This window comes from Mytilus californianus, unplaced genomic scaffold, assembly GCF_021869535.1.
Source record: "Mytilus californianus isolate M0D057914Y unplaced genomic scaffold, xbMytCali1.0.p SCAF_1, whole genome shotgun sequence".
Taxonomy (NCBI): domain Eukaryota; kingdom Metazoa; phylum Mollusca; class Bivalvia; order Mytilida; family Mytilidae; genus Mytilus; species Mytilus californianus.
In genome coordinates, this window is record NW_026262581.1 from 22,826,721 (window position 1) to 22,839,477 (window position 12,757).

General features: G+C 32.3%; 1 protein-coding gene across 1 annotated transcript in view; it reads right to left on the reverse strand.

The window, feature by feature from the left end:
* The window catches only part of LOC127716727 (uncharacterized), a 97,961-nt gene that overhangs the window by 19,931 nt on the left and 65,273 nt on the right, over positions 1–12,757 (reverse strand). The window contains exon 6 of the mRNA XM_052222978.1: positions 10,907–10,960. Coding sequence (XP_052078938.1) covers positions 10,907–10,960 — 54 coding nt within the window. The remainder of the gene's footprint in view (positions 1–10,906; positions 10,961–12,757) is intronic.

The following is a 12,757-nucleotide window of genomic DNA, read 5'->3' on the forward strand; positions in this document are numbered from 1 at the left end:
TTTCAGAAAATAAAAGCGATAAAAGCATTATGTTTTCGATTTTTAATTATAGCTCAACGAGCCAAGGTTGTATGCGAAATTTTACCAAAACATGTGAAAAAAACAAATCAATACCGAACTTCAAGGAAAATTCAAAACGGAAAGTCCATTATCAAATGGCAAAATTAAAATTTCAAACACATCAAACGAATGGAAAACAATTGTCACATTCCTGGCTTGGTACAAGGATTTTCTTATGTAGAAAATGGTGGATAAAACCTGGGTTTAAAGCTAGCTAAACCTCTCACTTGTATGACAGTCGCATAGAATTCCATTATATTGACAACAATGTGTGAGCAAAACAAACAGACATAATATGTAAAAATGTCAAAAATTGGGGTACAGCACTCAACATTGTATTATAATCTTAATCACTGTAAAAACAAACAACTATGTCAACAAAGGAAAACAAAATGGCATATAAAAACTCTATTTACAAAGAACATAAACAGAAATAAAAGACAAAAATATAACCATAGCACACTATAACACAATAAAGCGATGTGTAAATACCGAGCCACGCAAAAAGGATTACACCAAAAATGGACTAAACAGTAAAGATTAAATATATAGAAAGACAAATAAAAAGAACGCTATAACACGTAATTAAGATGATAAACAACGTCAGTACCTAGAATCTATACTTCAAGGCCATCATATATTATTTGTGAAGTTGATACGGAATATTTATCAACATAGTCTTGGTATTTTTTTTAGAAAAAGGACTAGACGTTCTTTGACATAGCCTTGGTTCTTCAACTTTCTGCTCAGAAATGTAGGCTTTTTTAAAGTCGGAGTAGCAGCTGCAAGCTCTTGAATGCCGAATGAGTATGGAAATGTATATCCCATATACAGGTGAAGTTTGTATAATGCTGCTAATATAAATAAGAAGATGTGGTATGAGTGCCAATGAGACAACTCTCCATCCAAGTCATAATGTGTAAAAAGTAAACAATTATAGGTCAAAGTACAGCCTTCAACACGGAGCCTTGGCTCACACTGAACAGCAAGCTGTAAAGGACCTCAAAAAGACTAGTGTAAAACAATTCAAACAGGAAAACCAAAGGTCTAATCTATAAACTGGAGGCTCTAAAGAGCCTGTGTCGCTCACCTTGGTTTATGTGCATATCAAACAAAGGACACTCTCCAACATTGTAGACGAGAATAGACCATGAAGAAAATCTCCATTTTATTGATCTTGTACTACTTATCTTTTAGTCTGTTTAGTTTCTCTCTATCTTCTTTAGTTTTTGCTCAAAACACAAAAGAGGGTAAAAAAAATCCTCAATTAAGGGCAATCACTCATTTAAATCATATAAAGCATAACGGAAAAAAAAATTCTCTTAAAATATCACAGTTTTCATGATAATAGGCAAAAATGATAAAAAAAATGGTAAAATTTGTCATTTATGGGCAATAACTCCTAAAAGAATTTGTCTTACAGTTTAACTATATGGGCAATTGGTAGAGCTCATTATGCTGAACATTTTTGCTCCATTCAGATTTTCTCTATCTATAACGGTTCAAAAAATAATAGACAAAACTTGCATTTTACCCCTATGTTCGATTTTTAGCCATGACCGCCATGTTGGTCTCGGACACATTTTTAAAATTAAATAGCCTAATGATGATTGTGGTCAAGTTTAGTTAAATCAGTCTCAGTAGTTTCAGAGGAGAAATTTTTGTAAAAGATAACAAAAATTTACAAAAAATTGTTAAAAATTGACTATAAAGGGCAATAACTCCTTAAAGGGTCAATTGATCATTATTGTCATGTTTGACTTATTTATAGATCTTACTTTGCTGAACATTCTTGCTGTTTACGTTTTATCTCTATCTATAATGATATTCATGATAATAACAAAAAAAACGCAAAATTTCCTTAAAATTACCAATTCTGGGGTAGCAACCAAACTACGGCTTGTCTTATTTGTCTGAAAATTTCAGGGCAGATTGATCTTAACCTGATGAACATTTTTATCTTGTTAAATTTGCTCTAAATGCTTTAGCTTCGGAGATATAATCCAAAATCCAGGTCATCGGACACATTCTTTAAACTAGATACCCTAAGTTTGGTTAAATTTGGCCCAGTAGTTTCAGAGGAGAAGATTTTTGTAAAAATTAAAGGACGACGACGACGACGGACGACGACGACGACGGACGACGGACGCCAAGTGATGAGAAAAGCTCACTTGGCCCATTGGTTTGATCTATGACATAATATTAATACAATATTAATAAAAAAAAAAGACGTAGAACAATGTAAAAAGACAACTTTAACCTAGGAAAAAATGGCGTTAAATAAGGTAACGTACACAGGTAAATTTAAATATGATAATTTTGTTGTTTGGAGTACACAAAAGTTTTTTTTTTTACAAAATAAATAGATTTGTTGTTCACAGTACTAGTACAGAAGTGAAAATTATTAAGCCTATTTACTGTAACTTGACCTTTATCAAAGATTTTCGATCAAAAACACTATTTTTCAATAAAAATAAACAAACTAAAAACGAAAAACAAATATTAGATATGACAAACGAAAATCTGAACGTCTAATCTAAAACCCGTTTTAAAAAAAATTTAATTGCATTTTTGAGTGGTTTTTGGGGTAGATTTACACAACTATGGTAGTGTCTATTATATTTGTGAATTCAATTTCAATGATATATTTATCTGATAAGCTACAGTTTGGAAACAATCTTATTTCATTTATTGGCTCCTACAATGCTGTATTATTTACATAATAGCTTCGTAAACATGAATATTGTTCCAACTTAAGACTCTTGAATACAAAGACGGGGATCAAGATAAAGTAAATCACACGTGCATGTAGCATATGGAATATTTTAGTAATCATATCTTATAGAGATTCATTTCTAATGCTTTATTTATGAAATGATATTGATAATTTAAAATAAATAACACTTTCTGTTCAATTATAATTTTCCATTTACGACAAATGATCTTAAATGGAATATTTCAATATAATAATGATAAAGATCATGAAAACATCAACCAAACAAATACAATAGCTCTCTTTTGAATATAATCAATATGATAAGTCTGCACATTGTAATTCAAAATAATTTGTGAGCTTCCGTTTGAGCTGAAATATACGTTTGATGGTGAGTATTTTGCCATTTATCCATTCAATAGAAAATAAAATATATAATGTTATTGTCCAGAGTGAGACTGTAAAAAAATAAAAACAGGACTATCAAAATGACAGCAAACCGTGTTTTTCCTACATTTAATGGTACCATTGTTATAACGATCAAATACATCAATTCCTAAATAAGACCAACTGAAAACTAAAATTAATTAGTAGATTTTCATCCAACAAAAAATTGGGTTGGTGGGAGGATTTTATTTTTTAATTTTTATTTCCTCTGAAACCCTATTGAAATGTGTTCTTCATATGCAAGTGTAACAGTAAGCTTATATCATATATATATATAACAAACTATGCATACTTTTTCAAATTCTAAAATAAATATTTCTGATTGGCAACCTCTGTTCTAAATGCTTTCGTAACCTATTTTCAGTAAATAGCAAAAATGTGGAGAGATGCTCTCTTTTAGACCACCAACATCAAATGTCTTTCACTGTCCAAGTTATGGTCAAGCTATGGTTTATAGTGCCCATAAAATGAAGTGAATTGGTATGAAACACAAGTATTATGAGTACAGAGAAAAGCAAAAGCTCAAACTGTGTTTAAATGATCAGTAAAGACACGTCATTGTTACATTTAGTTGACACATTCAACAATACCTACCGTTATCTTGATAGTATTTTTTCATTAAATAATCCAGAATTCTCTAAGTATACTACCGAAATTTACCCAAAGGAACTTACTTTAAATAAATCTAACATACACAGCAGTAGTTGTCCTTTTCTAGATTTAGACATTTCAATTTCTAAAGAGAAACTCCATACAAAGGTTTACGACGATTTTTCATTCCCTATTGTTAATTATCCCTTTTTAGACGGCGATGTTCCTTTGGCTCCATCCTACGGTGTTTATACATCCCAACTCGTTCGTTATGTCCGTGTGTGTAGTGATGTCATAGATTGTAAGCAATGTATTACTGGTAAATTATTAAGTCAAGGATTTCGTTACCATAAATTACTTAAAACATTTACTAAATTCTTTTATAGATACAAAGATTTGATTAGTAAATTTGGCTGTACCTGTAGAAAATTTATTAAAAATGGTATTTCACATCCTTAATTTTACGGTAATATTGTACTAAAAGCGCTGAAATCACTATTTGATCCGTGTAAACTTATCGAACCTTTAAGCAAACTTATTAGTAAAGGTTATCTTATTAATGTTGTTATAAGATCTTTTTATGTTGTAATGTTATACCACTGTTTCAGGTTAGGGTGAAGGTTGGCGCCTGTTAAAACGTTTAAACCCGATGCCTTTTTTATGCACCTGTCCTAAGTCAAGAGCCTGTTGTTCAGTGGTTGTCGTTTGTTGGTGTGGTTCATAAGTGTTTCTCGTTTCTCGTTTTTTATAGAGATTAGACCGTTGGTTTTCATGTTTGAATTGTTTTACACTAGTCTTTTCGGGGCCCTTTATAGCTTGCTGTTCGGAGTGAGCCAAAGCTCCAGGTTGAAGGCCGTGCTTTGACCTATAACTGTTTACTTTTTACACATTGTGACTTGGATGGATAGTTGTCTCATTAGCACTCATACCACATCTTCTTATTTATATTGATGGTATGTAATTTTATTAATGTAGAACATGAACTTAACCAAACGAAAAAGTTGTTTAATTACTTTATAAACTGGATTGAGACAAAGGGTGTTTTATGTTTTTCAAAAAAGGACAGTGTTTGGTAAATCTTGCTATACGTTGGCCGACTTTTTGTATTCAATATTCGAGCATTGAGGCCAAAAATTTCGAAATATTTTGCCAAATAGAGCAACGGTATCCTTTATTGTAATACCGATTGCTGCAATTCACAAAACATTTCAAACAGCAAGGGTTTTTAACAGTAAAGTATGGAACGCCACAGCTGTCTTATGTGGTACTCTGATATTACGTTATGTTGTATAATTATTACTTGATGATATTTTGTCTTTACATAATATGGTTTTGACATTACGTAAGGATGTTTTGATATTACTCAATATAGAATAGTCATTACTTAATGATATTTCGATATAACATTATATGGTTTCGTATGGACTTGATATAGTTTTGTCATTACATAATATGGACTCGATGTGGTTTCATCATTATTTAATGTGGTTGTGTTATTAGGCAATGTGGTTTTAACATTACTTGATGTGTATGTGGCTTAACGTAGTGTAGTTGTTTCATTACATGATGTGGTTTTGTTATTTCGTAATGATGAATTGCCTATTCCTTATATGGCTTTAAAATTTTACACTACATGATGTGTTCGTTCCAGTATTTGATGTGGTCCTGTCATTCTTTGATGTGGTTATCACATTACATGATGAGGTAAAACCACGTGACTATTTGGGAAAAACTAGTTCTATTTTTAAAACCGATTTCCATGTTTTATTTGCCTCGGATGAGTTTGGCAATCCATCGAGTAAGACTTCAAATTAAAGTTCGGGTTACTGTTCGAATTAATCTTCGAGTTAGTCTTCGATTTAAAATTTGAGTAATTTTCGATTTCGAGTTAGAATTCAAGTCATAATTATAATTAAAGTTCGAGTTAGCATTGAGTTTCGAGTTGAACTTCGAGTTTGAGTTACCTTTTGAGGTAGAATTCGAGCTAGACTTCGAATTTGAGTCTCATTTAGATTAAGATTTCGAGTTGAAATTGGAGTTATCTAATATGAGTTCATATTTAAATTTTCTATCGCGAATCAAGGGCTTTTGCTAGGGCTTCCGAAAAAAGGGTTACTGGGTATGCGTACAAAAGACAAACAATGTTACAGTATACAAAACACCACATAGAAATCGAAATAAAGTTAGGTGTGTTTTGATTGCCAATGAGACAACTATCCACCAGAATTTAAATACAGTTGATGTTAGCAATTATAGGCACCCGTAACTAATACCTAAACAACTAACGAAAAACAAATATGACACACATGAAATAACGGCAACCATTGAATTACAGGCTCCTGACTTGGGACAAGCACATAAAGAATGTGCACGTGGCGGAGTTAAACATGTCTGTGGGTGCTAAACCCTAACCCTACCATGGGTGAATAGTGTAACAGCACAACACAAGAATAAACTGTAATAAACAGCTGCGCCATGAGCGCATGATACGCCCGTCTCTTTTTCAATAACTTCTCAATGTTCTATCATAAATTTATGAAAAACAAAAGGGAGGTCATCTTAATAGATATAAACCAGTCACCAAAGCACTTTGAAAATATTGTCTGATAACTGAAAAATCCCTCATTGTTTTATAAATAATATCCCATAACTCGGAAATGTAAAATCTAAAATTTATAAAAATTGAAAGGGAGCTTGTGTTAATAGATATAAACAATTCCACCAAAGTTTCATAAAAACTGCTGAAAGCATTTTTGAGTTATTGTCCGAAAACTGGAAAATCCCCTTTTTTTAATGAATAAAAACCCATAACTCGGAAACATAAAATCTAAAATTTATAAAAATTAAAAGAGAGCTCACGTCAATAGATATAAACAATTCGCCAAAATTTCTTGCAAATTGGTGAAAGTGTTTTTGAGTTATTGTGCGAAAACTGGAAAATCCCCCTTTTTTAATGAATAAAACCCCATAACTCGGAAACGTAGCATCTAAAATTTATAAAAAACGAAAGGGAGCTCATGTCAATAGATATAAACACTTCATCAAAGTTTCATGCAAATTGTTTAAAGCGTTTTTGAGTTATTGTCCGACATGTTGACGACGGACAGACAGACGGACAAACGGACAAACAGACGGACGGACGACGATATACCATAATACGTCCCGTAAACGGGCGTATAAAAGTCAGATGCAATTGGCTTAACTCTATAGATCGGTATGACTGGGCAATATAAATCCATCAAAATCCTAGGGTGATCTCGGGTGCTCCGGAAGAGTAAGCAGATCCTGCTGAACGTGTGGCGCCCGTCGTGTTATTCATGAAAGTACAAACCCAGTGATTTGGTCTAATTCGGTAGGTCACATTCGAGGAAAAGAGGACGGGATCGTGGTTACGACAACTGGAACATATCCGTCGTCACCTGTGAAACAGATATTCCAAAAAGTTTAGTTTTTTTTTCAATTTAGTGCGAGGTATATCAGAGAATGGAATTTATAAAAATATATATTAAAAGATTGATATTCGTATATGTTCAAATGATAATACACGCTTAAAAAATTCGGTCCTCCGAATTCTTATTTTATAGAATTGATGCTTTGTCGCTTAGTCCGATTCCCCCATTTCCCTGTAACTTTAGTGTGAGTTGATTTAAAGTGTCTCATTTGTTGACAATAAAGTACAAGTCATTTGATGTGTGTCCAGCCTGCGATATTAATGTCGCGGAAGTGAGACACAACAAACCTGTATTCCGTCGTCGGCGTCTTCATCATTTAGATCGTTAGGTTACTCGTTTGAATTGTTTTTACATTTGTCATTTCTGGACCTGTTATAGCTTATAATGCGTTATCGGTTTTGCTCATTGTTGAAGACCATACAGTGACATATAGTTGTTAACTGCTACGTTATTTGGTATGTGGTGGAGAGTTGCCTCATTGACAATCATACTTCTTATTTTTATATAAGTTTTATTTTCATTAAATATTACCAAATTAAACTATTTTGTCCTGATAATTTTTTAAACCTCCATGAATTGTTATAAAACTTGTACTATATCGAGATAAAACATGTACAGAAAAATATTTTTTTTTTTTTTTTTTACCGATAAATGTACGTTTTACAGTAAACATTGCACTTTTACAATGACAGAAGCAATCTCAGGCGAGACAACAGGGTTCCGTGGAATTCTTCACGAATTTATTTTGATAATAAGGGAAAAAACCGACAGGACCAAGTGGTTTGGGGATATCCCCCTTATGTCCGAAATATTGATATTTTTTTTGCACTTTTTTTCTTATTTTTCCTGCCGTTCCCCTTTTTCATACCAAATAGCTCTGAACAACAACTCTAACTTTTATTTGAACTTTCACTCAATGGATAGCGACACTCATCCGAAGCACATTAAACATACGACATATGGAAATCGGGCTAAAAATAAAACTATTTTTTTCCAAAATGGTCACGTGGCTTTACCTCATAAGCAATGTGATAACCACATTAAAGAATGACAGGACCACATCAAATACAGGAACAAACACATCATGTTGTGTAAAATCGTCAAATTTTGAACCATCATTATGTAATGTTAAAGCCATATGAAGAATTGCAAATCATCATTACGAAATAACAAAACCACATCATGTAATGAAACAAATACATAACGTTAAGCCACATACTCATCAAGTAATGTTAAAACCACATTGCCTAATGACACAACCACATTAAATAATGATGAAATCAAATCGAATTATGACAAAACCATATTAAGTAATGAAAAAACAATATGAAGTCAATACGAAACCATATCACGTAAAATCGAAATATCATTAAGTAAATTAATGACTATTCCATATTGAGTTATATCAAAACATCATTACGTAATGTCAAAACCATATTATGTTAAGACAAAATATCATCAAATAATAATAAAACAACATAACGTAATATCAGAGTACCACATAAGACAGTGTGGCTTTCCATAGTAAAGGAACCATGGTCTTTTATAATGCCAAAACAAATCTGTACACAATTTTAATGCAGAAAAAATTAATAAGTTTTCGATTTGACAAATTGTTCCGATATAAATACCAGACGCATTAATAGACAAACAGAATAGTTATACATTATCAATAAGTCAACTAAACTGACAAACAAAACAAGATATACATTATTATACAAACAAAGCAATCTGTAAGGCACTTGTAAATTAATCTTAATCTTCTACGGTCATGTTTATCTTTACTGCACCTGAAAAGTCTGAACATAAAAAGGTTTTGTCTTATCAAGAGTTTACGTTACTTTTCATATATTTTCTTGCTGTAAATTCGGTTTTGTACAGATATTTCGTATGCCTTCAATCCAGTATGGTCAGTAGCTTTTCAGACGATTCCGTATGTAGCTGATTTGAACAGATCAATAACAAGTACTGAACAGTCTGAACATACACTGAACGGATCTTAATTGACTGCAAGCGAACTCTCTAAACAGTACTTAATTTACCGCAGTGGATAAGTATAAACATTCACTTAAAGACTTTAAATGACTTTTAAGAGCTGTTCAGATCAAATAGGCAGTTTCAATTTAAAGTCGGTTAGCAAGTGAGGGTTTAAATTTTCATAAATTTTGACATCAGGAAAAATTTCAGGATTTATTCTAAGCAAAATTAATATCATGTTTCGTTAAAATTGGAACGTACTATGATCTGTTTTATTTCTTTTGGCAGTCATTTGAAAAATTATTGCAGACAGCTATTTTTTGTCTCTCCTTGACGGAGTCAAAAAGTGAGACATAGGTATGCTGTTTCCGGCGTCGGCGGCGGCAGCGTCAACAATGTATTAGTTTATAGTGAACCACTAGTGGCAGGTCAATGATATTTGGTATGCAGTTATATTAGCATTGGCACATCTCATTACCATGGAGATTATTTGGCCCCACCCCCTCAGTCATGGTCGATTGACTTTGAAACTTTGCTTTGTTTACATGTATTAGTTTGTGATTATGTCAATTTATGGGGAACCATTAGTGGTAGGTCAAAGACATTTGGTATGCAAATGTATTGGCATGTGCAAGTTTCATTTCCATGGAGATTATATTAGGCCTATCTCCTCATCATGGTATTGGATATGAATTTGAACTGTAGTGTTAGCAGGGTTTGCTGAGGAAACCGTGAAAAGAATTGACAAATAAATACAACAGGAGCGGTACAATAATTTAATATGGTAACGTTTCAATAAATTGTAATAAAGAGGTGTTGCAATTGCCAATACCAGAGGGGTACGCCCCAAATAAAGCAATGCGAAAGCTTTGTAAAGGAAAACCCTAACAATGATTCGGATCAACAACAAAAAGTAGTAGGTGCACAAAAGCATAAGATTGTTAAGATCGAGAAAAAGTTTCGATAAAATGTTATAAGGGGTTTAGTAGGTTGCGGATACAAAATATGTACCCCAATATAAAGGCATGGCAAAGTCCATGCTTTGGTTAGAGAAACCCCAGAACTGATTCAGATAAAAAAAACATAAGATGGACGATCGATTAATTGTGATAATGGGTTAACGTGACCTATAGTTGTAAACTTCTATGTCATTTGGTCTCTGATGGAGAGTTTTCTCATTGGCAATCATACCACATCTTCTTATTTTTATAATTAAGGGGAGTTGCAGATACAAAATAGTTACTCCCCAAATGTGTATTATAGTGCGCACATATGACTAAATCCATGCATCCCAAATATCATTTTAATGAATAAATCAAATTAAATGCAAAAGTATATTATAAGAATAATTGACGGAATTAAAAAGAAAATATGTTATGAATACTTTTGTATTCTGCATACTAGGATGTTTTGTAAGTTTTCCGTGGTGTATTATTGTTATCTTTACTTGCGCTGTTGAAAAAAAGTACGTTTCCGAATATTTGAATCAAAGTGCTTACGTATTATCACTCTACATCGAACAAAATTTTTAAAACTGCTTAGAATAACTTTAAATATATATAGTTAAAACAAATAATTTACAAAAATGACATTTCTGATCCATTCTAGTCTGCGTTTCGATCTTTTTATTTAAATTCAAGTTTTTTCTCTGAACTACTTTACTTACTTTCATTGGCAATTTCTTGTAATTTCCTGTATTTCTTATGAAAGATCAAAATTCCTAAAAGACACAATATGATTAATCAATTGTATAATTCGTGTTGCTCAGTCTTCATTTTTTTTATGTTGAGTTCTGTGTTCTATTGTTTGTCTATTTGTCTTTTTTCTTTTTTAGCCATGGCGTTGTCAGTTTATTTTCGACTTATGAGTTTGAATGTCCCTTTGGTATCTTTCGCCTATCTTGTCTAAGTATAACTACAATGTATGCTGAATTAAAAAATCATTAATAATGGTTCGTGAAACTGTAACTGTCCATCACCTTAGTTATAACATCAACAAGAAAAGTAACGAATGTTAATTTAGGTAACTATTACAGTTTTATTGTCGATTGTCCAATATGCATATTAACAGTCTTTTATGGTAATATTCTTTACAAAGCACAAAAATGTCAGTATTCACCTCAAAAGCTAACAAAACCTTTAAACAGACTTATTAAGTCTTTGTTAGTCTTGTATCATTTTTAATGTTAGTTTCTTGTGTATAATTGGAGTTTAGTATGACGTCCATTATCACTGAACTAGTATACATATTTGTTTAGGGGCCAGCTGAAGGACGCCTCCGGGTGCGGGAGTTTCTCGTTGCATTGAAGACCCATTGGTGGCCTTCGGCTGTTGTCTGCTCTACGGTCGGGTTGTTGTCTCTTTGACACATTCCCCATTCCCATTCTCAATTTTATCATCAAGGGGCGATACGAGAAAAATATTTTCCACCGCTTATCTTGTGATTTTCCACCATTAAATCTACTTTTGAAATTGGAAAAGTTATTATTGCAATAAAACTTTGAAAATCAAAACTTAAATACAAGAAAAAAAAACTGTTACTTTCCCATTACAATTTGAATTTTTGACGGCACTTTTCTCTCTTTCCGCATCATATGGCTTGTACATTTCACAACTAACGGTTTTCTATAATATCGTCAGATGAAGCTAACTTAAATATACGAAAGTTTGCATAAACACAAAAGCTGGGTTTATAGAGTCACGGATAGTACACAATCTTTATTACTTAGAGAAATCAGAACATGTACAGTCGATATCAGAATCTTCTTTGTTAATATAATGTTGGCCTGAAAACTAAATATTAGACAGTTCTTATTATCTCACTTCTTATTGTAATGTCGTTGATAGAACGATAAAACTGGAATATTATATAATCAAACTCGGGAAGTGTTTTTTCTTAATCTATTCAACAGTAAGGGACATAGGCGTGATAGACTCGCTAGTTCAATAAAAAAAAATCGAAATTCTGTCGATTTGAAAAATTAGGGGTACCTCTCACAAATACTGACGATTTCAATAAAACAGTATATGTTCCTGTTCAGACTAACGGTCAGCTGTCGCTTGGCCTTCTTGGTTAATGATAGTACGGTTGGGTTGGATGTAAGTAATCGTTAAATATCTTGAAGAATGATATAAATAGCGAAAATAGAACATGAACATAAATGTTCAGATTTTACTTACTGTTCTTTTTAATAAAACCTGTCATACAACTTAAGTTATTGTCTGTAATTAACGATTTGCAACAGTTTTAGTGTTTTTGGATATTCTATTGAAAACTGTACTTCATGAAGAGAAAGTTTAAATAAATTGAAAAAATGACCAAAAAGAAAAGATCTACGAATAGGGCAAATGGCCGAATCGTAAGTCGACGTCTTATAAGAGTTATTTCCCTTAAATGGTGAATTTTACCAGTTTTGCTTTCATTGTTTTTTCATGTTGTTATCTTGAAATCTATACATGTCATAGATAACGGAAATACGATTAATGGTTCCATTTGTAATGCGACAGTTGCGTATTTC